We start from the raw sequence: 21,706 nt of genomic DNA on the forward strand, positions 1-21,706 counted from the left end.
CACAGCTTCTCCGGAAAACCTGTGCTCTCATGGTGAAGGATAAAGGTAAAAATCCTGCACAGATTCCCTTTTCCCAGCCCCTTTTCCAAACAAAAGGTGTCTCTGTCAAGTCTTCCCTGACACTGGGTGCCTTTAAAGGAAACAGAGAGGAAGCTCCTAAGAAATCTTCTTTTGTAAGGAGGCTGGACCTGGATGAGGAGGGAGACAGAAGGAGAGGACATGAGGAGATGAATGTGTGGCCTTCGAGGTCACCAGCCATGGAGATCTTGGAGTTACCCATCATTGGCCAAGGCCAGGAAGTGAAACTGGACACAGAGCTGAAAGTGTGGCATAAGCCAATTTCAGCACTTTTTTGCCCATTCTGTGCGTGGCCTGGCATGTTCTGTCCGGAGGGTGGGTGTGGGAGAAACGTGGGTTTAGAGCCGGATCTTCACACACAAAGGGGAACCAAAACTTCCTGAATGAAGGAGAAGTAGTAGGAGCAATGTGCTGATGTGTCTCCAGCTGATTTAATTCCTATTCCTCTCTGTTTCCCAGAGATAATGCTCTGGGCTGCAGCATCCTGCTCGCTGAAGCAAGGTGACCACAAAGCTCCATCCCGGGGGCAGAAGTGGTTTATCCCCGCTGTAAATGAGCAAAGACACAGAAATCAACCCCACTCCTGCCAGTTTGCCTCTCCTGCTGCTTGTTTGTGCCAGTGAAATGATGCTATTTGGAGGGGGAGTTTTTGAGAGGTGAAAAGCCCAAAATGTGAAAGAGAGTAAGAAAGGGCCCCAGAGATTTTTATTCTCCTGGAGCATTATGGCTGTAAGACATTATGACTGTAATTACCAATCAAAGCATTTAAACAACAAGTAATCCCCTAATTCAATATCCCAATGTAAAAATGGAGATCTATTGAGTGGTTTGAGTTTCCTATCAGCTTGGGTTACTGTTTTCAGCCTGAGCTCCAGAAAGCAGCAACAAACCCCTTACAAATACAAATTCAGAGCTGGTTTCTCATCAAAAGGCAGAGAAGAGCATTATGTTGCCCTCCCAAAAATTAGTTTGTTCAACCCTAGTGGATTATCAGCACTGAATTAGGGCACTTGGGCACAAAATTTAGTGAACACAGAGGGTCAGGGTTAATGGTTGGCACGATGTCCTTAGAGGGCTTTCCCAACATTAATGATTCTGTGATTCTAAATAACCCTGGGCTCAACTGAGCTGGCAGCTGGGCTTATACATCACCTGCATCAAACCAGCCCCTCTCCACTGTGAAGACCTGTGATTTTCCAACCAAAATTGCTTTTCCTGCTTTGAGGGCATTGCTCCTACCCTGGGAAAGGCTCTTTTTCCCCAGGAACAGCTGATGGGGAACAATGGCAAACACGAGAGCCGTGCCAGGGAGTGAGTGTTCATCTCTGAGTCACAGGGGAAATGAAACAAGAATTTGTGCCGGCTTTTAACTCCATGAAATTCTTAATCCGTTTGCTTTGCCCATCCACAAATGCAGATCTTAAATCTGGAAAGTCCTGGCACTTGGAGGCATCAACATGAGCTTGGTTAAGTTTATTCTGGCCCTACAGAGAGAAGATGCCTATCTGGGAATGTGTGGCTTAAGAAAGCTCAGGAAAAGGGCTCTGGAGCCAGGCTGGGAGAGCTGGGGGTGGCGGAGAGGAAAAGGTTCTGGAAGACCTCAGAACCCTTCCCAGCGCCTAAAGGAGCTCCAGGAGAGCTGGAGAGGGACAAAGGCCTGGAGGGACAGGACACAGGGAATGGCTTCCCACTGCCAGAGAGCGGAATTAACTGGGATTTTGGAAAGGAATTGTTTCCTGTGAGGGTGCTGAGGCCCTGGCACAGGGTGCCCAGAGAAGCTGTGCCTGCTCCTGGATCCTGGAAATGTCCAAGGCCAGGTGGATGTGGCTTGGAGCAACCAGGACTAGTGGAAGGCATCCCTGCCCGTGGCAGGGGTGGCACTGGATGATCTTTGATGTCCCTTCCAACCCAAACCATTCCATGATTCCATGATCTGGCCAGCATTTGCAGGAGCCAAACTGTGCCACCAAGCCCCAGATCTCCCAGGCGTGCCCGGGATGCACCTAAACCGTGCAAAATGAGGATTTTCCGCCCTTGCTGCTGCTGGCTTGGCAGGCACACTGCGCTGCCCGTGTTAGCTATTCTGCATGCCCAGACTCCCAGCAGTGCCAGGCAGGGCTGGCCGTGCTGCAGGGCGCTCTGAGTCACCTGCTGTGCCACGCTTGGCTGCCGGCCGTGGCGTGCCCCGGCTCGGGCTGGAACGCGACGCCGCGCGGAACCCTCGGAGCTGGGAACGCCCTGGGCAGCCCCTGCTGCCCTCCCGGCCCTGGGATGGCACCTGGGGTGCACATCCGTGTGTGCAGCGGGGTAACCCCATGGCTGCAAAGCTGAGGTGAACTTTGTTGGCACAGAGCACCCCCGGTGAGATGGATTCGGCAGCCAAGGTCGGGAAGGAAGCACTGCCTGGGAGGGCAGGCTGCCCTTGCCAGGATGTAGGAACAGTTTTTGTCTTCGGAGCGTCCCTTTTCCCATTGCAAAAGGCATTTCCCAGGGGTAGGCTGTCCCTTTGGACCAACCTGCTTCTGATCTTGCCGGGACCTAAACAGAGCCCTTTGCCTTACCCATGTTTCTGTCAGCCCTCTCCTCCCCAAGGGTCTGCTCCCTCCTCGCTGGCATCTGGGGACACCAGGTGACATCAGGATGTCATTGGGAGGTACAGGGACATGGCCTAAGTGCTGTCCTGGCACAGCAGGAAGTGACTGGACAGCCAGAGGAGAAGGGATGTGAAGGGTTAACCCAATGCCTGGCTGTGGGCTGTTGATCCCACACATGCCATGTCCCACTGCAGGAGATCCTCTCCTGCATGCTCCAGGGAGTCCTGGAGGGCCAGGACAGGCTTGAGAGCTCTTTGAACAGCCTCCATCACTCCTGTAACCACCTGCATGATGGAATGGGAATGCTCAGGGAGTTTGGGAGCAGAACAAGCTTGGGGAGCATGGCTGGTTGAGAGAGGCAGGGCTGATGGAGGAGCTGGGAGGTCCCACTGGGGAGCAGGAAAATCTCCATCCTTGGAGGCAGTCAAGCCTGTCCTCAACAAAACCTGACCTCACTGAAGGTCAGGCTTGGAGCAGAGACCCCTCCCCAGCCTCAGTTGCTCTAAGGAGGCCAGGACGTGGTGCAGAGCTCATTCCCCAGTTCCTGTGGATGCTGGTCCCACAATCCTGCCCTTTATCCTCTGTCTGCCAGAGGGCAGGGACACCTCCCACTGTCCCAGGCTGCTCCAAGCCTTGTCCAACCTGGCCTTGGACACTTCCAGGGATCCAGGGGCAGCCACAGCTTCTCTGGGAACCTGTGCCAGGGCCTGCCCACCCTCACAGGGAACAATTCCTTCCCAATATCCCATCCATCCTCTGGCAGTGGGAAGCCATTCCCTGTGTCCTGGTCAGCACCAGGACTGAGCCTTGCCAGAGCTGCCCACTTTTCCCCCTGCTCCCAGCTGCTGCCATGGCTCCATAGCCACGGTGGGGCAGGAATCACAGAGCCAGGGTGGCGAGGAGGGTCACTCCCGTGCTGGGGATGCCCCAGCCCACGCTGCTGGCCCTGAGGGACACGGGAAGAAGCAGAGCATTGTAGCATTGTATCCCAAAATAGCGGCCTCCTTACAAGGGAGAAGTCCATGGAGTGCCAATCCTGCCACAGGAAGGTGAGTGACTCACTCCTGTGTAAGCTGGAGGCAATCCCTCTCCCTGCTGATTATCTATCTGCAGAGAAATCTCCATCCACTTCCCTTGGAAATACCTGCTCCCGAAATTATCTCTGCCTGGGGTTTTCTTATCAGATGATCTATTTGTTCTAAAAATCGCAGAGCCCTGAGGGTTCCATCTGTGGCTCCAAAACTTTGCCGTGGACACCCCATGGCTGACTCATTGAAAGGGACAGCTTGGGCAGTCCCCACGCCTGGAATCATCAGGAAACACCTGCAGGCTCTTAGCTAAGGGAAGGGTCTTCCTCAGGGGGTTTCCTAACCAGGAAGAGGTAGATCCCAGTGACACTGAGACTCTCTCAGTGCTGCATGAGCCTGTGGGTCTGTTTTAATGACAGCTACCAGCCCAAGGTGTCATTAAATGTCACCAGCTGAAGGGTTCAGAGTCCAGACATATTGGATTTCATGGAATGCCTTGTGGAAGCCAAAAGAAAGGGATCTGACTTTTTGCTGGCCTCAGTAAAACTCCCCGTGACTCCCAAGTCTGTGACAGAGACCCACAGCTCAGGGCAGTGGAGCCACAGGAGACCAGGTCATGGTGCTGCTCCACCACTGATGTGTTTGGGATCCTTGGGTCAGAGTATGACAGGATAAGTTGGGTTGGGAAGGACCTCAGGAAGTCTCAGTCCATCCTCCTGGTCATGGCAGGGGCAGCTCTGGGCTCAGACCAGCTTAGGCAGGGCTTTGTTCAGGTGGGTCTTGAAAAGCTCCAGGGACAGAGGTCACACAAGCTGTTTGTGGTGGAACAGTTTTCCCTTATCCTCAGCCTGGAATGTCAGTGGTGTCCATGCCAGTGCTGCCAGGGTAACCAAGACTTCCTCAGAGAGGTCTCCTCCCCACAAGAAGAGAACGAAGGCAGCAGTTCCAGGGAGCACCACCATCACCTCTCCTGGAAAAGCCCAGGAGCAGCCCTGGGAGATTTGGGCAGGAACCCTTGTATTGTCCTGAGCTGCTTGGTGCACATTTGGATGCTGCAGGTTTGCTCCATCCAGCTGGGAAAATGATGCTGATGTGGTCTCTGCAGAGGAAGGACACCCTGCACATCCCACTGTCCTTCCCATCTCCTGGGCCACAGACTCGTGACTCCTCTTTCCCTGGGGATCATAGAATTTCTGTTCCCCTTGCCTCTCTCCTTGCCCACACCTCCTCTGCTCCTTAGGCACAATTTATCCTTCATTTAGAGAGAGTCTCGCTGATTTCATTAAGCACTCCATCACTCTTCTCTTGTATTTAACTTGGAAACCCTTCCCTGGTATTCCAGGACTTGTTTGGACAAAAACCAAGCGCAGGACCAGCTGTAAGAGCTGTCAAACAAACTCCATGCCTCCAAAGCTTGTTGTGCAAACTTGGACTTCCCAGGACCGCTTGGCTGAGGGCTGGGAGCACATTTACATGCAATTAACCATTTGACACGGGGGAATTGGCTTCTGTTTAGCTCAGGACTGTCCATAGCTCCATGTCCAGCTCCTGGGGGACCTTGGAGCTGGTGCTGGTGACAGGCCCACTCCTGGCCAGGGGATCTCCAGCCCTGAGAGTGCACACCCAGCATCCCGAGGCTCTCAGTCCCAGCAGGGATCCCGAGCCAAGGAGGCGGCCTGGGAGACTCCGGATTAATCTCTGGAACGTGACCTTTACATGCTGGGAGTGGTGGGAGAGATATTTTAACTGCAGTGGCAAAGGTCCAAAGGAGGAACACCAGCCAGGCCCTAGATAACAATATTGGCCTCCTGACAAGGACTCCAGCTGGGAGCGAGCCTCAGGGCTGGGCTCCCTTTTTGGGCTGGGGCAAATCCACGTGGGCACAACCTCCCACCTTCCCTCTTTGCTCCAGCCAGGAAAACAGGGGTTGGTCACAGAACTCTGCACTCACGAGCCCGCTTTGGGTCTAATTGGTGCGAGAGATGAAAGAAATACAGGAAAATGCAATTTTGAAATAAATAATGGTGGTGGAGGGGGTTTTAAAACAGATGAATTGCATCCATCCTCTGCAGGGAGGTTTTCCTACCCAGGGCAGCTCTGGGCAGGAAAACCTCTGGGCAGTCCCCATCCCTGGAGGGATGTAAAGCCATGTGGATGTGGCACTTGGGGACCTGGGGCAGTGGTGGCCTTGGCAGTGCTGGGGGAATGGTTGTGCCTGATTGTCTTTAAGGTCTTTTCCGGCCTCTATGATTCTATTATTTTTGTTGACAGTCAAAGCAGATCTAATGCTGGTTTTCTTCCAACAGGGTTTGTACCCACGGGGAAGCTGCTAAAGGATGACCTGAGTGTGGGAGGACATCACCAACCTTCTCCCAAAGGGCAGGAAGCAGGATGGGTGACCCAGGGACATTGGGAAGGTGTAATGGTGCCTTCTCCATGCTCACCCATCCCTCAAATCCCCACATGATCCGTTTGGGCTCTGAGGAGACACTTGGTGTGATTCTTTCACCTATTTGAAATGAATTACAAATAAAATCGATCTGAATTTAATTTAGATGGACACAGGCACGGGCTGGACTCACTGGGGCTGAGCAAACCTCCTGTTTTCTGGGCTGAGCTGCATAAGGATCACCCCCCTTGTGTGGCACCCACAGGGAGCAGTGGCTTTCTGGGGCCCAGGGCCATCCCTGGGGGTGTCTCTGAGGGAATCTCCCTGAGGACACAAGGGTTGTTTTGGAGCAGAAGGGGAAGGAAGTGATTTCAAAAGTCCCGTAGTGAGAACAAGATTGTGTTTTGTTTTTTTTTTTTAAACAAAGAGGCTCCAGGGTGGGACCCTGTGCTGGTCTCCATGGTCTCGCTGCTGGGAGCAAAAATAATGGCCCACAAAACTACTGGAAAATGGCTTTTTCTCCAGCACCAATGGGAACTTGCTCCTGAGCCTCTCTGGGGCTTTTCTTTGCTGCGGAGTTCATGAGGATCAGGTGAAAAATGGGAGCCATGGGATGCCATGGGGGCCCTGCCACTCTGTCCCTTGAACCAATCTGCAGCTGGAGTTAATCCATCGTGGTGCCAGGCTGTGTTTGACCCCCAGGCTGAGCTGCTGGTGGGTCAGCCACAAGATTTGGGGGTGATTGGACCCCACAATCAGCTGCCCATGCCCACTGAATCCCAAGCTGCTGCTGGGGCCACTCCTGCACAGCTCCGCAGCAGCTCTGCAAATAGAGAAACGAGGAGAAAGGAGCCTTTTTCAGGAACCCCCAGCACTATTTCAGGCTGGGACTATTATGTGGATGGGTTGCTTTTGCTGGTTTTGGGAGGATTTGATTTGAGGACATGTGTTTACTTGTGTTACTGAATGCCAGGAGCAGTGCAAAACCTCCTCCAGCAGCAAGTTCTGCTCTCCAGGACACAAGACACCTCTTCCAGCAGCTCCTGCTGTTTCAGCTTGCTCAAACCCTCTTGAATAAGACCTTGAATGGGTTTGTTTACTTTTTTTTTTTTAATCTGTCTTATTTACTATTTTCAAGGCAGTCCCAGAGGAAGTGTGAAATCTGGCAGAAAACTCAGCATCTCTGCTCCTAAGAAAGCCATCAATGGGGTCAGCAGAAGCAGAGATGACCCTGCCAGAGCTGTCCTCCTTGAGTTTTGTGATTTTTTTTTTGTGACCCCCCCCCTCCCTGCACAGGCTGCAGAGCAGAACCAAATCTGGGAACCCACAGCACACACAGCCCAAGCCTATGGGTTAATTTTAACACACCTGCCCTGGTGTGAGGTGTTTTATTTATTTTTGGTCTTCCTAAAAGCACAAACACTTCTGGCCACAACAGGATGCTTGTGTTTAGGGACTGGCAGGCAGCTCCTGCTGCCTGGGGGGTCCTGGCAGCACCCCTACCCCTCTCTGCAAGCATCATCCTGAGGGGAGAAAACACACTTGGAGCCTGAAAACCCCTCCAAAAACCTGAGTTATGCAGGAGCTGGGAGTGAGTGGCACCTCCATCACCTTCCTGATGGTGAGGAGGAGGAGGAGGGGAGAGGCACCACGTGCGCTCAGTGGGGAGGAAACAAAAGCCGGGCTAAAATAAAAATCCCCAACTGCTGGTGGAGAAGAGAAAATCCACACCCAGAAAATCCACACCCAGGCCACAGCCACAGAGCAAAGCCCTCCCTGCACTGAAGCCATGAGCTCAAGGCTCCCTGCTTGCAGCTGCTTGCCCCAGGTCTTCTCCAAATCCCTGTTCCTCATGGAGCGCCAGTCCCAGACAGCAAAGGCCCCTGTGCCCTTTCTGCATCCATCTGTCAGTTCCTGTCCAAGGGATTAGTGGGAAAAGGGTGGAAAGGGGAGGAAAGTGTCTCTCTGTGCTCAGCAGCCAGCCAGCACCACCTCCTGGGTGCTGCAGCCTCAGAGGGGGCAGCAGGACATTCCCCCAGAGCGTGTGAGGATGAGGGATGGACAGAGGGACTGGCTCCTGGTCCAGACCTCAGGTGACACTGGGGAGGCTCAGACTGGATATTCAGAAAGGTTCCTTGATTGAAAGGGTGGTCAGGCATTGGAACAGGGAAGTGGTGGAGTCACAGTCCCTGGAACTGTTCAAGGAGCGTGTGGATGTGGCACTTGGGGACGTGGTTTAGCAGTGAACACAGCAGTGCTGGGTTAACAGTTGCACTCCATGATCCTAGAGGGCTTTTCCAACCCTGCTAATTCCATGACTCCGTGTTTTCCCGCCCCAGTCCCACCTCCAACCAACCCACCTTATCTGGCTGCTGGCAAGGTGCTCCCACGTCTCTCTCCAGCCCCTCCTGACCTCATCTCCAGCACACCCCAAGGGCACCATGAACAGAGCTTTCCTTCTCCAGCTGCCTTGGCTTTTGCTGCCCCTTGCAAGTTGTTGGTGGTCCTGAGTAAGAGCATCCTGGAGGGACAATCCAGGCACCCTGGAAAGCTGCAAAGTCACATCAAGCTCCCATAGAATGTCCCTCCTGCAAGCCCAGTCACACAGGGCAGGGCTGCAGGCTCAGCCCAACACACCCAAACTGTCCTACTTGCTGCACCTAAGGATTTAGAAACAAAATACAGGGCAAAAAAGAAGAGATATTTGATACATGTCAGCTTGTCTCCAGCATTTCTGTCGGTGTCTCCCTGTGTGTTTGAGCTGCACCCGTGGGTGCAGCGCAGGCTCTGCTGTGGCCAGCCTGATCTTCCCGGTCCACCCATTCCTGTATCACATTCCTGCCTGCTAGTAAGCATGGGAATGTTTTGAAAGTGTCTTAGAAACCTGCCAGGCTGCCAAAAGGGTTGAAAAATGAAGCCATGAAGGGAAACGTGGGGCTGCTTTCCAGGTCGGCTCGCTGGGTATTGCCTCCGTCTTCTGCTCTGCAGCTGCACAAATCATTGGCTTTTCAACGGGATTTAAAACATCTGCCTCCTCCTTGGGCTGCTGTGGAGCTGGGAAAGGGAGATTTGGGGCGAGGGAGGCTCTGCTTTTGGGTGCCCTGGGTGATGAAGGACAGAAATGGGTAGGGTGGGTTAGGGTTGACGCCCTCCTTCCATCTCCCTCACACCCAAACGATTGGAGAAAAAGCAAAAGAAGGGAAAGGAAAGGTTTTTCCTTGCAGTGGGGAGTGAAGCTGGGAAGCTCCTGCTTGCTGGAAGCTGCTGGGACTTCAACCAGGCTCGGGAGAGGTGTGATGGGAAGAGGGCTCTCCAGGAGACACTTCCCCGCTCCAAAGAAGCTTTTAGAGAAACATCTCCTCAAGCAGCCCTCACAGCCAGCCTGGCCATAATTAATCGCCCCTGGAGATGAGGAAGGTCCCTGCCTCTTGTTTCTGAGTTGTTTGGCTTCATCCTGCAGAGGAAGAGCTGCAGGTGTTCAGACCTTTGAGGACCAGGCTGGGGGAGATGGCACCAGGCAAGGGCTGCTGAGCAGCAGCGATCACCCCACGGGTCACAGCTCCTGCAAGGACGGCAACAACTCCCTGGACATCATCCATCACCTCTGGACATCATCCCTCCTTGGGAGGGTGAAGGATTTGGAGGATGAAACCAAGGTGCTGTGGTTGGGTGAACCCAGCCTTTGCCCAAGAAGTGTTTCCAAATCCAGGAGGGATGGGCCGAACTCAGCAGCCAGGGCACTGCTGGGCAGCTTCACCCAGCTGAGCCTCACTCAGGCATCTCCCTCCCTCTGGGCAAGCAGCAAGCCTGTCCTTCCTCCCTTATCAGCCCCAAATAGCTGTGATGTGATGTATTGTTTTCCCTCCTCAAACAAATTACATCAGAAGAAGGAAACAGGAATTTTTTTTTGCTCTTTTCTGGCTTGGAGGTCCGTGAGCAAAATCTCTGCAGCACTGTTTCCATGCCAGGAGTTCATATCCTCCTAAAGCCTGCTGAGCCAGCTGCCACTTTCTGCTGTTGAATAATAGATGCCATTGGTGTCCTTCCCCTCCTCCATCAGGGGCTTCATGGCCCCCCCAGCCACAGCCAGGGGGCCCAAGGACCCCCAGATGAAATCAGCTCCAGCTGGGGAAGGAGGATCTGGCTGTCACCCAGGGACACAGATGGGGAATGCTCGGGGGAGCACCAGGGCTCGCTCCGCACTCGCAGCGGTGCAAAACAACTGGGCCACCTGCACATGATCCCCTGGGGCTGTGCCTGCTCCCCCAGCCCCACAAATCCCAAGGATTCTCACCCAGGTGAATGAGGCCCACTGGGAAAGTTGGGCTGGACCTGGCCACTGTTTCCCTGGGGCAGCAGGCACCTGCAGGAGAGGGCAGGGTGTGAAGGTGCTGGTGGTGGCCCTCCTCAGCTTCCTGCAGCTTCCTGGGAGGCTGTGTCGTGTAGGGCTCTGTGGGGATGGCAGGGCAAAGAGGATACAGCAAGGAGCAAACCTGGAGCAAAGCTTCTGCCACGTCCTCCTGGATGCAGCAATGATGAAAAGTTCCAACATCCCAGTCCTGGCATCAGTCCTGGTCCTAGCACCCGTGGAAGTGAGTCTGGTCTCAGTCCCATCCATGGTCCCATCCATGGTCCCTTTCCCGGGGCAGAGAGGTGGGAGGGGTCCTGTCCTTGTCCTAACTCCGGCCCCATCCCCGGGGGAGGATTCGGGGAGCAATCATCTGTCTCCAATGTCAGTCCCAATTCTGATGCCATCCATGCTCCCATTTCTGGAGGATGGAGAGGGGGTCTCCTGTCCCAGCCCTAATCCCGGTCCCATTCCCGGGGGAGAACGGGGAGAGCGGTCGGTGTCCAGCCCCAATCCCATCCACACTCCCATCTCCGGGGCAGGGAGCGGGGGGTTCCTGCTCTAGCCCTAATCCCGATCCCATCCATAGTGCCATCCCGGAGGGGGAAAGAGAGGGGGCGGCCGGACTCCTGTCCCGGTCCCACGCACGTTCCCATCCAGGGAGGAGAGCTCCTGTCCCGTCCCCGGGGGAAGGGGCGGTCCCGGGCCCGGGCGGGGCAGTTCTGGCCGCGGTCCTGCCCCGTTCCAACCCCGTTCCCAGCGCCGGGAGGGCGGTGCAGCCCCGCGCCCGCCCCGGCCCGGCTCACACGCGGCGGCGGCTCCGGCAGCGGCGGCACCGGCACCGGCAGCGGCACCGGGAGCGGGACCGGGGCGGGGGAAGGACCAAAGCCGGGCATGGCACGGCCTCCTGAGCGGGGCGATCGGCGCTGAACCCCCGGCACGGAGCCCCCGGCACGGAGCCCCCGGCTCGGCATCGCCCGGTGAGCGCGGCCGCAGCGGGCGGGGGACAGTGGGGACAGTGGGGCGACCACGGGGGGACCAGAGGGGATGTAGGAGTGCGTGTCCTGCCCACGGCAGGGAAGGACAGGCGGCGACCTCCAGGGACGAGTGGGAAACTCGTGCATGGGTGGGAATGGGGACGCGCACATGGGGGAGACGCGGCGCGCACGGGGGTGGAGGGGACGGGCACACACATGAATGGGGGACACGCACGGGGGTGGGACACGCACGGGTGGGACACACACACACCCCCGGACACACACACACGCACGTACTCACGGAGGTGGTGGCACTCGTTGCGTTCTGGGTGACATGGGTGACACAGCGTCCCGCGCACCCAGGGCAGGGAGTGGGGCAGAGCCGAGGCACGGCGCTCCTGCTCTCCTCCTCTCAAGCCCACGTACCGCCCGGACTGCCCCTAAAAAAGCCCCAAAGTGCCCCAAGACAGGGCAGTGGGACCAGCGGCCGGCAGGGAGTCGCTGGCATGGGCGGGTGCTGGCGCAAATGGGCGCGCAGGGAAGCCTCTTGCTCCTTTTGCTCCTCTTGGCCTGAATTATTGGATTTTTAATGCATTGATTCACAATAATATCTTTGCTGCTCAGTTTCTCCCTTCCCTGGGGAGTTCACTGGCTGTTTGTCCGTGATTTCCTGTACGCAGCTCAGGTTGAACCATGGAGCTGACTCCCTGCTTTGCTCCGCGTGTTTTTCCACCTCTTTGCATGCTGGGCTCCGTATGTAATTTCTTTGGGAGTGTTTTGATTTACACTGCAATGATGATACTCTCATTTCAAACTGTCTGACTCCTTCTAGCAGCTCCTAACCTCCAAAACAGCCTTCTTCCCAGAGCTGAGCACTGGCTGACATCACTGCAGGAACAACTTTAGGGGCAAAACATCTAATTTCTCTTTCTGTTCCAGTTTTCTTATCAGTTTATTGCAAAAGCCACTTGGCAACCCACTGCCTTCCTGTACACGAGGTGAGGAGCAGCAAACCCAGCTCTGGGGGGCCACCAGCACTGGGGGATGGTGGCCCTAGCTCGTGGTCACTGCTGCCAAAATCGGGCCGTTTCATTACCACCAAATTCCCCTTGTTTTTCCTCAAGCGACGGGTGGCTGGTAGGTCAAGGGGCTCCAGTGCAAAGGGGCAGACCCCAAAATGCCCTGAGCCCCAAAGCACAGCCTCATCCCAGGGCTTAGTGGGTTAGAAAAGCCCCAGCAGGATTTGTGACGGTCGTGGCACTGAGTGACTTTATCCTGTCTCTGCCCAGTGCGATTTTTATCTCGGGCTGTTGACACGAAGCCAAAGCCACGAATAGTTCTCTGGCAGCCGAGCGTGCTGCCGGGCTCCCTCCTCAGTGCTGAGCAGCCCCCACCAAAACCTGACTGGGAGCCACCCATGGAGCAAAGACCCCACTGCCTCCAGGGGATGCTGCTTTTGGAGCAAAAAGTTTGTCCCCCAAATTCCTCCCGCTGTGGGGTTTTCTGGTGGTGCCGTGGTGGAGCCCGGTGATTGTGCTGTCCTGCTTGTCCCCCTGAGTGCCTTGGGTTTTTCCAGGGTGGCTGTGACTCCCTTGGTGTGGGCAGGAGGCTGGGAGGTCTCCATGGAAATGTCCTTTTTCCCACATACAGAGCTTGTTGGGTTACCAAATGGGGCAGAAACTGGTGCCACACTCTTCTCTCTGACTGCCACTTCCTCCAGTGGGCATCAAGAGGTCATGGAGGGCAAAACCAAAGTCAAAGTCCTGACAGAAACACCACCTTGTAACTCCAGGGAGCCTAAAGGATGCAAGTGCTCGGTTTCCCCTGTGGAATAATTAAAACTGGAAGTTTGAGGGCTCAAATAGGATCTGCCCCAATCCCACAGCAGGGAAAACCAGGCAGGGAGCATCACCTTTGCTGAAGGAGGAAGGGAAGTGTTGATGAAGGGATTAAATATTGGCCAGGGTTGATGTTTGCTTCCAGCAGGATCCGTCCCCAGAGCCCTGCCGTGCTGGGAATGGAGTCAGGTTCAACAGAATGGAGGTGGCCTTAATTACCATTGTCACCAATGCTTTTAATGCTTTCTTAATTCACTTTAAAGTCATAGAGTTGATTAATCCCAATTGATTCCCCATGGTGTGGAGCAAGGCAGGAGGTTTTGGTACCCCCTGGGAAGCAAAAGCTGGAAGGGAGATGGATTCAGGGAGGAATTCAGGGAGTTTCTTGGGAGAAACCAGAAATTCCCAGGAGAAGTGATTTCTCTCGAATCAAAACCTTTTATTTGACCTCCAAACAAAGTCATAAAGTTCTTTTAAACTCGTTACATCTTTTCTCCAGACTTTCTCTCCCCTTTTTAGCTGGGATCAAGTTACTGAAAAACCCTCTAGGAAACCAAAACAGGCCCAGAAAAATATTTTTCACAGAGAAAAAAAGTTCAACTCTGCTGTTTCTCAGCCTGCTGACAGGAGGGGAAACTGAGGCAGCATTTCTGGAGTGGAGCTGCCCTCCAAAGGTGCTTTTTTGTAGGGACAGAAACACAGACTCTTTGCAAGGTTTTGTTTTAATTAAGGTGTTCTGGCTGTTTTGGGGATGGAGGAAGGGGTAGATCACACCCAGCAGGGATAAAGGAGGGATGTTGCCTGGCAGGGAGATGGATAAAACTCCTTAAAGCTGCTTGGCTATCCTGGAAATGAATTTTGGAGTTGTCTTGCCTTGGGATTCCTGGAGAGAAGTGCTGGGGGTGGTCCTCAGCCCACACGGGTGGCCAGGGCCAGCCTGGAGGAGAAGGGCTCTGAAGGTCACTGTGGCAGAAAGGATCCAAAGGGAGAGGGCAGATGGAGAGCAGGCAGTTAGGGCAGGCTCAGATTTCGGATCCCGTCTCACGGCTCCGAGCAGACAGGCTCGGGAGCACCCCAACGCCTCGCCTGTTTGCTTTTGGTCACAAAGGCTTGAACCACGGCCCCAGAGCAGTGAAAAACGATTCCAGGTCGTTTGCTTCCCAGAGTCTGGAGCGGTTCCTGATCCTGAGCGAGGATTTTGATGAGTCCACTAAATGCCTCAGAATTAGGGCAGGGAAAACACCCACGTTCTCCGCGTGTCCTTTGGAAGGGAGTCAGGGAGAAGATGTGGTGAAGGGATCGTGGTTTCAGCCTCCAGCATTAAACAGTGGGAGCTGTGGCATCACCAAGGGCTGCCTCTGTGAGGTCCTGCTGGGAAATTAATCCACATTAATTATTTGGGAAGGCCAATTAAACCTCATCAGCCCCCTGTGAAAACGTATTAATCGCAGCCGTGATTTGGTCGTGCTTTGCTGTCTTCAGCGACTTTGCTGCTGCCTGGCAAATTCCAGCTTGAAACACAGCTGGGAATGCTGGAAAATGGGGCAGAAATCAGGAGTCAAGGCCTTTACTTGGGAATTCAGTGCCTGTCCCATGGTCTCCCTGTGGAGTGCTGCCCATCCCTCAGCTGCCCGTGACCTTCTCCCATGACAGCCCCCTCCTTTCCCATGCTGGCTGATCTAAATATCCCTGCAGATACAGTTACAGGAGCATTTTGGGGCGCTGACTTCACATGCACATGCCTGTGGGTGCTTTATTTGAGGACAGTGATCTGCCTGGGCTGCTCTCGTCACCAGGCTTCTCTCCTGTGCTGCCTTCATCCACCGAGGTTTTCTGGGAAAAAACTCATGGGATAAACAGATCCAAGGCCACACTGCAGAGAGAGAGATGGTCCAGCCGCTGCAACCCATGGTTCAGCATGGAGGAAACTGTGAGTGGATGGCTGGAGGGCACCCAGAAAGCGGTGCCTGGTGACCTGCATCCAATGCCGGAGAAAAAGCCTCCCACTGTGACCTCAGAAAGGGCCAGGAGATGAAGCCATGAGGTGACACAGGTGGTTCTCACCAAAGCATTGTGGTTTATCTGCTTTGGGGGATCACAGGAGTGTTCATCCCGCTCGGCATCCTCAGGGCTTGCAGGTTCTTCTCCCTCCCCTGGTCCCTGCCGGGGGCTCGGGGTGTCCCAGCTGGCATTCGTGCCTCCCGTGGGCACAGCAAAGGGCAGTGCCAGCTGCCAGCTCTTGTGCCTTCAGATGCCTTGGCTGGCCCTGGCCTCTCCAGCTCGCTGCCTGAGGATGCAGCGAGGGGCTGGACTGCAGCCAGGGGCCCGGCACACACAGCAGGTTTTGTCCTGGGGATTCTGGGCAAAGCGAGGGTAAAAAAGAGGAAAAAGAAAGGCTTTTGCATTCCCAGAAGGAAAAGGAGGGAGAGCACGACAGCAAGGACAAGGCTCCATTCAAACCAACCAGCAAACACTGTTTGCTCCTTGTGCTGAAGGTGGGCATCAGGGATTGGCACATCCCTGGGCAGCCAGAGGAGATTCCCCACCTTGGCTTATGGATGGACTATGGCTGGCTTCTCTCGCTGGGGTCTCAGGAGCCTGTGGGAAGATGAGCTGGAATTCGGGGTGATATCCCCCCATCAGTGCTGGGTTATGTGCAGGGGAGAGAGGGAATGCAGACAGAGAAATCCCATGCCAGGCTGGAGCCTCTGGAGCTCTGTAACCCTTCCCTGAGCCTTTTGGGGCATCTTGTGTGGCTTCCCTCGGCCACGGTGGCCTGTCCCACCCGTTTCATCCGCTGCCAGGTCTGTGGGCAACCTCTCTCTGCTTGGCCACAGAGCTGCAAAGCTCAGAGGGAAGGAAGAAACTGCGGAGAACAGCGGCTGGAAAATGTTTTCCCATCTGCCAGAGCTCTGTTAACCCTCTCCATCCACAGCCACACTGCTGAGGGCACGGGGGAAGCAGGATGGGAGCAAAGCTGAGCTGAGTGCAGGAAAAGCAAAACCCCGAGGCCAGGACAGTGCTGGCTCCTGATTTTCATCACAGAGCGGTTCCCAAAGTGGTGTTGGGGTTTTTGCAGATATTGCAGATTATCTGGGGTGTGTGTGTGTGTGTGTGTGTGTGGTTTCCACCCCTGTCCTTGGGAAGTGAGAGCCTCAGCCAGCCCTGTTCCTGCTCTGCTCCAAGGGGAAAGCAGCAGGATGGGGGGAACATCATCAGGGATGGTGTCAGTGCGCTTCTGGACAGGTTGTTTGATCCAGCCCCCGGAGCAAGGACTGGAGTTATCCCCTTGTGATGGGCTGGAAGCATCACTTCATCCCTTCTCCCTCGGCAAACAGTAGTCAAGGTGCTTTTTAGTACCAAAGTGATTTACTCTGGTGAGAGACCATCCAGGCTGGCAGCTTCGAGGAGACCGTCCCTGCCTCCTTCCCTACAGCATCTGGGTTGAGATGGGGACAGGATAGCTCTGGATCTGGTGCTTATTTTGCCAGAAAGGGCATGGCCACAGTGTCCCTCGGCATGGTGGCACCAGGTTAGAGCTGAGCCCTTCACCCGAAAAGGCCGGGATTGCTCTTTCCCACCTGAAATCCTGGTGAGGTTTGGGTCAGGGTGCATCCCACACACTCATTCCAAGGGCACATTTCCTCAGAGCTTTCCTCCTGCAGGAGCTGCTGCTCCCTGAGCTCCTGGGCTGGATTTGTCTCCTTGTGACCCCCCATTTCCACAGGCTTCCCGTAAGGCAGGGAACAGCGGGGACATCAATCCGGCTCCTCTTACGGGAAGGGAGGAAATGCATTTTAATTTGATTCCTGACCCATGGGCTCGCTCAGAGATCGTGTGTCAGCAGAGCCCGGGCACAAAAGGGCCCTTGTCCCTCCTCACAGACAGGCCAGGCTCTGTGTGTCTGCAGAGACCCTTTCAAGGCCATTTTTCTCCTCCCAGCTAATCAGTCCCGTGCAGAAACCAGCTCTGCACAAGCAGGGCTCGAGGCCAGCGAGCAGGACTGTCACCTGGCCACCATCAGCCCAACAATAAACCCATTAAAGACCCCTCATCCTCATCAAGAGCCAAGCCAGGCAGAGCCCCTGTGGTGGAGACCGTGCTCCTTTTGGCAAGGTTTGATTACAGGACCTCTGGGTGTGGTGAGGTTTGCCCTACCAGAAGGAGCTGAGGACCTCAAAAATTAAATGGGGGCCAGTCACGAGGGTTGCTGGCTGAAATTCCACTTTCTAATCCTTTCTGCCTGGAATTTAGCAGGATGCATTTTTAATGGTGCTCAGCTGAGTTACCCCTTGTGTCTGGTTAAACACAGAATGGAGCATCTTTCCTGTCCTGAGATGCAGGAGAGCAAATTCCTGTGTGAACCTGGTGGGAAGGGTGGTTTGGGACATTGAACTGAGCTCTGAGGTGGACTCCCACATGTGGCCTGGGGTTTGTTGGTGACTTTAAAGCAGCTCAGTTCTTCCTCTGTGCTCCAGATGCAAAATGAGGTGAAATAAAACTCACCTCATCCGCCTGACCATAATTCCTCCACGCCAGGGTCTGTTCAGTTGTGTCACCAACACCGTGAGGCCGTGGTGTCTGTGGCCAGTGATGTGCTGCCCTCTTGAGCCATTGTCTCCATATCCTTACAGCCTCTCTGCTTTCCCCCCAGGGTGATGGAGAACCTCACAACTCCTCCAGCCTGGAGCAGGGTCACCAACAGCTCCTCGGACCCAGGCGGCACAGATGACAACCCCTACAAGTGCGTGTTTGACGAGGACTTCAAATACGTCCTGCTGCCCGTCTCCTACGGCATCGTGTGCGTGGTGGGGCTCTTTCTCAACCTGCTGGCCCTCTACGCCTTCATCTTCAGGATCAAGACCTGGAACGCCTCCACCACCTACATGTTCAACCTGGCCATAAGCGACACGCTCTACGTGGTGTCCCTGCCCCTCCTGGTGTACTACTACGCCATGGGGGACAACTGGCCCTTCAGCGTGGGGCTGTGCAAGATCGTGCGCTTCCTCTTCTACACCAACCTCTACTGCAGCATCCTCTTCCTGCTCTGCATCAGCATCCACCGCTTCCTGGGCATCTGCTTCCCGCTGAAGTCGCTGCAGTGGGGCCACGTGCGCCACGCGCGCAAGGTGTCGGTGGCCGTGTGGCTGGTGACCGTGGTGTGCCAGTCCCCCGTGCTCTTCTTCGTCACCACCAGCGCCAAGGGCGACACCATCACCTGCCACGACACGTCCAGCAAGGACCTCTTCGGGCAGTTTGTCATTTACAGCTCGGTGATGCTGGTGCTGCTCTTCTGCATCCCTTTCCTCATCATCATCGTCTGCTACTGCCTGATGGCCCGGCGGCTGCTCCAGCCCACCCGGGGCATTTCCCGCCTGTCCCGCTCCAAGAAGAAGTCGGTGAAGATGATCATCATCGTCCTGGTGGTCTTCATCGTTTGTTTCCTTCCTTTCCACGTCACTCGTACCTTGTACTACTCCTTCCGGAGCTGGGACCTGAGCTGCCAGACCCTCAATGCCATCAACCTGGCCTACAAGGTGACTCGTCCCCTCGCCAGCACCAACAGCTGCTTGGATCCCATTTTGTATTTCTTGGCAGGGCAACGATTCATGAAGTTTGCGGGCAACAAAGTGCCCTGGAAGCCTCAGAATGAGGTGGCTCTGGGCATCGTGCCCAACAGCCACCTGGGAACCAGCAGCGACACGGACACGCTCTCCAAGGATCTGAAATCCTAGCTCTGCCCACAGCAGAAGGGTTTATCCTGGCTGTGAAGGGAGGACAGGATGCTCTGGGGGCCGAGGCTTTGGGTGTTTGGGGTGCCTGGGCTTGCACCCGCTCCAGCGCGCTCCTCTGCTTGTTTTGCTGTACTCTTTTCAGGAAGGTGCAGCTGTGGTTGCTCACATGGACCCTGATCTCCGCCTCTGCATCCCAGGCTGCCCCTCTGATGAACGCTGAGGTGACCAAATCTGGGGAACAAATTGTGCCCTGAGTGCCTCCAGTCATTTTCCAAAGCAAGAACGCCGTGCGCAAAAGGTGCCCCTAGAGAATTCCATCTGCAGAGTGCCTGGCGCAGGGAGAGACGGAGTTCCTCTGTGCCTTGGCAAGGCAGGAAGGGCTTTGGGTGGATGAGGAGAGGCAGCTGCAGTTCTGCTGAGCAGCTTGATGCAAATGTCAAGGACAAGTATCACCCACAGCGGGAAAGGGTCTCCCACAGCTCTGCATCCCTGCAGAAATGCTCTCCCAGCTTCAAGCTGGCAGAGCAGGGATGGGATTCCCAGCTCCCGTCCGAGGGCTGCCTTCCCACTAACCTGATGGACATTCCATCCCACTGGAGTGCACTGGTAGCAGCCCACTGGAGTTTACTGGTACCATCGAGCAGGTCCCCTGTAGGTTTCTCCAGTGGGGCCAACATCTTCCAAAAAACCCATTAGGGCTTCCCAACAGCATCAGTCACCCTTTAAAAGCTTTTAGGAACCTGCAGCTTCCAGCTGCTGGCTTTTAATAATCATCTCCAGCTCATTAAAATTTAAGGTGAGCTCTTCACGTCTTTTTTTTTTAACCCCCCTTCCTGGTGACTCATGTTTCCAGCCCAGCAGCAAAGACCAGTGTTCATCCCCTTGGCTGCGTGCTCCCACGTCCCCATTGCTGTCCCTCAAAGGTGACAACAGTTTTTCAGCACTAAACCCCGAGTTGAGGAGGTGCAAGTGGTGCTGAGCTTCGCCCCATTCTGCCTGGGTTTGTAAAAAATGTCCACAGAACATTTCACCAGAAGGTGCTCTTGGTGTTTTTCCCTGTCATTGTTGGGTTGGAGAGCCCAGAGCCCAGGTCCGTGGTTTCCCTGCCAGGAGGACGCCGATTCCTCCCCCCAAAAATGAAAATTGCTTCAGCTGCTGCGCTGGACGAGTCACATTTTGTAAAAGCTCCATTTCAGGACAAGGCAAACACATTTGATATTGGCTTAGACCCAGACTTTAGTTTCTCCCATCCTTCCTTCTTGTGAAGTTTGGTGGAGACAAATCCACACCGTGATGTCACCAGGTGTGTTCAGTCACGGGTGACTGGGACCATTCAGGGCTGACTGGGAGGTTCCTGTGGTCCCACCCCCAGTGGGGAGCTCTTGTCTCAACCAACAAGGTCACAAGCACAGAAGGCAAAGGCAAACAGGACATTTGTAGGGTGGTTCGTGCCGCCCTCGAGTGTGTTTGGGATAGGATGGGGTTAAGAGCGGACTTGCACCATGGCAGCGCCTTTATTCCTTTGTTCTTGTGAAGGGAGCTTGGCTGGATGGGGGGGGTCATGGCACAGCCACTGGGGCGAGACAAACACCTGGGAGAAATGAATTCAGCCAGGGCACTGAGCTGGTACAAACATCACTCCAGGCCAGGCCTTGCCCACACTTGCCAAAAAGCAGCGTGGACACGTTCTGTGCTCTGAATAATTCAACAGAAACATACCCAAAGTTTCCTCCTCTGGTCCTGCTCGGAAATCCCACTTCCCTCCGAGCTGGCCTCCAGCCAGCACCCTGGGCAGCACTGCCAGTGCCATCAGGGGTGTCCCTCATCCTGTGATCCTGATCCCAAGTGATCCCACTGGCCAATGCAGAGCGGTTGGAGAGGTGCCAGCTGGAAATCTAGCTCTAGACTCTTTTCTGTTTTTGTTTGTAAAAGCACTAACTTATACTAGAGGGGAAAAAAAAAGGTGAGTTTTATGACAGTGACTGTACATTTTTATTTTTGTAACATGCAAACACCTCAGATTTCTGACAGTAAATGAGTTTATTTCTACTACGAGCACTTCTCTGCTGTCTCCTCTGGTATGTACAAAGGTGGGTATTGGGGGTAGAAACTGGGTTGTTGAGTGCCATGGAAATGTTTTAAGCTCCAGGTACAGCTGTCCACTCCTCTGTGAATCTTGATCTCCATCTAACTCAATGAATTCAGTCTCCACTCTTGATTCAAGATTTCCACCAGTTCTGGAAAAATCCAGGGTCAGCTCTGAGGTCATGGCAGGACAAAACCCCTTGGAGTGTTACAAATTCAATAGCCAACCTTTTTTGGTTGTGTGTCCTTGGTCTTGGTAGATTCTCCTCGGCTGCTCTTGTTGAAGACTAGAATAAATTGTTAGATTAAGTAATTAATTAACAAATCTCAAAATAATTAGTCTCCCATCCCATCTAACTTATTTTGTTTTTCTGGTTCTCCCAGCCACTCAGAAGCTACCAAACCAAGATGCTGGAAACCTCTGGTTCTCAGAGGCTCCTCACCTTCCCCTGCAGACACCAGGAGAAGCCTAACCACAGTCCCCATGAAAAAATACATTTGGTTCCAACTTAGTTTCCATTTGGTTTGCAATTTATCTTGGTCCCCAGCCTGGCTTTCACTGGGCCTTTCTCTCTTAGGACACACTCAGCTCCATGGATGTGTTAATTCCAAACTGTGGCCAAGTCACCTTGCA

General features: G+C 54.5%; 1 protein-coding gene across 1 annotated transcript; it reads left to right on the forward strand.

Moving 5' to 3' along the window:
* The first annotated feature begins 11,263 nt into the window (after positions 1-11,263).
* P2RY2 (purinergic receptor P2Y2) lies at positions 11,264-21,032 on the forward strand. The gene is made up of 2 exons (XM_084226289.1): positions 11,264-11,417; positions 17,907-21,032. The coding sequence occupies exon 2, from the start codon at positions 17,911-17,913 to the stop codon at positions 18,985-18,987; it is 1,077 nt and encodes a 358-aa protein (XP_084082415.1). The 5' UTR covers positions 11,264-11,417; positions 17,907-17,910; the 3' UTR covers positions 18,988-21,032.
* The last annotated feature ends 674 nt before the right edge of the window (positions 21,033-21,706 follow it).

The sequence above is a fragment of the Fringilla coelebs genome (genome assembly GCF_963513975.1).
Source record: "Fringilla coelebs genome assembly, chromosome: 2".
Taxonomy (NCBI): domain Eukaryota; kingdom Metazoa; phylum Chordata; class Aves; order Passeriformes; family Fringillidae; genus Fringilla; species Fringilla coelebs.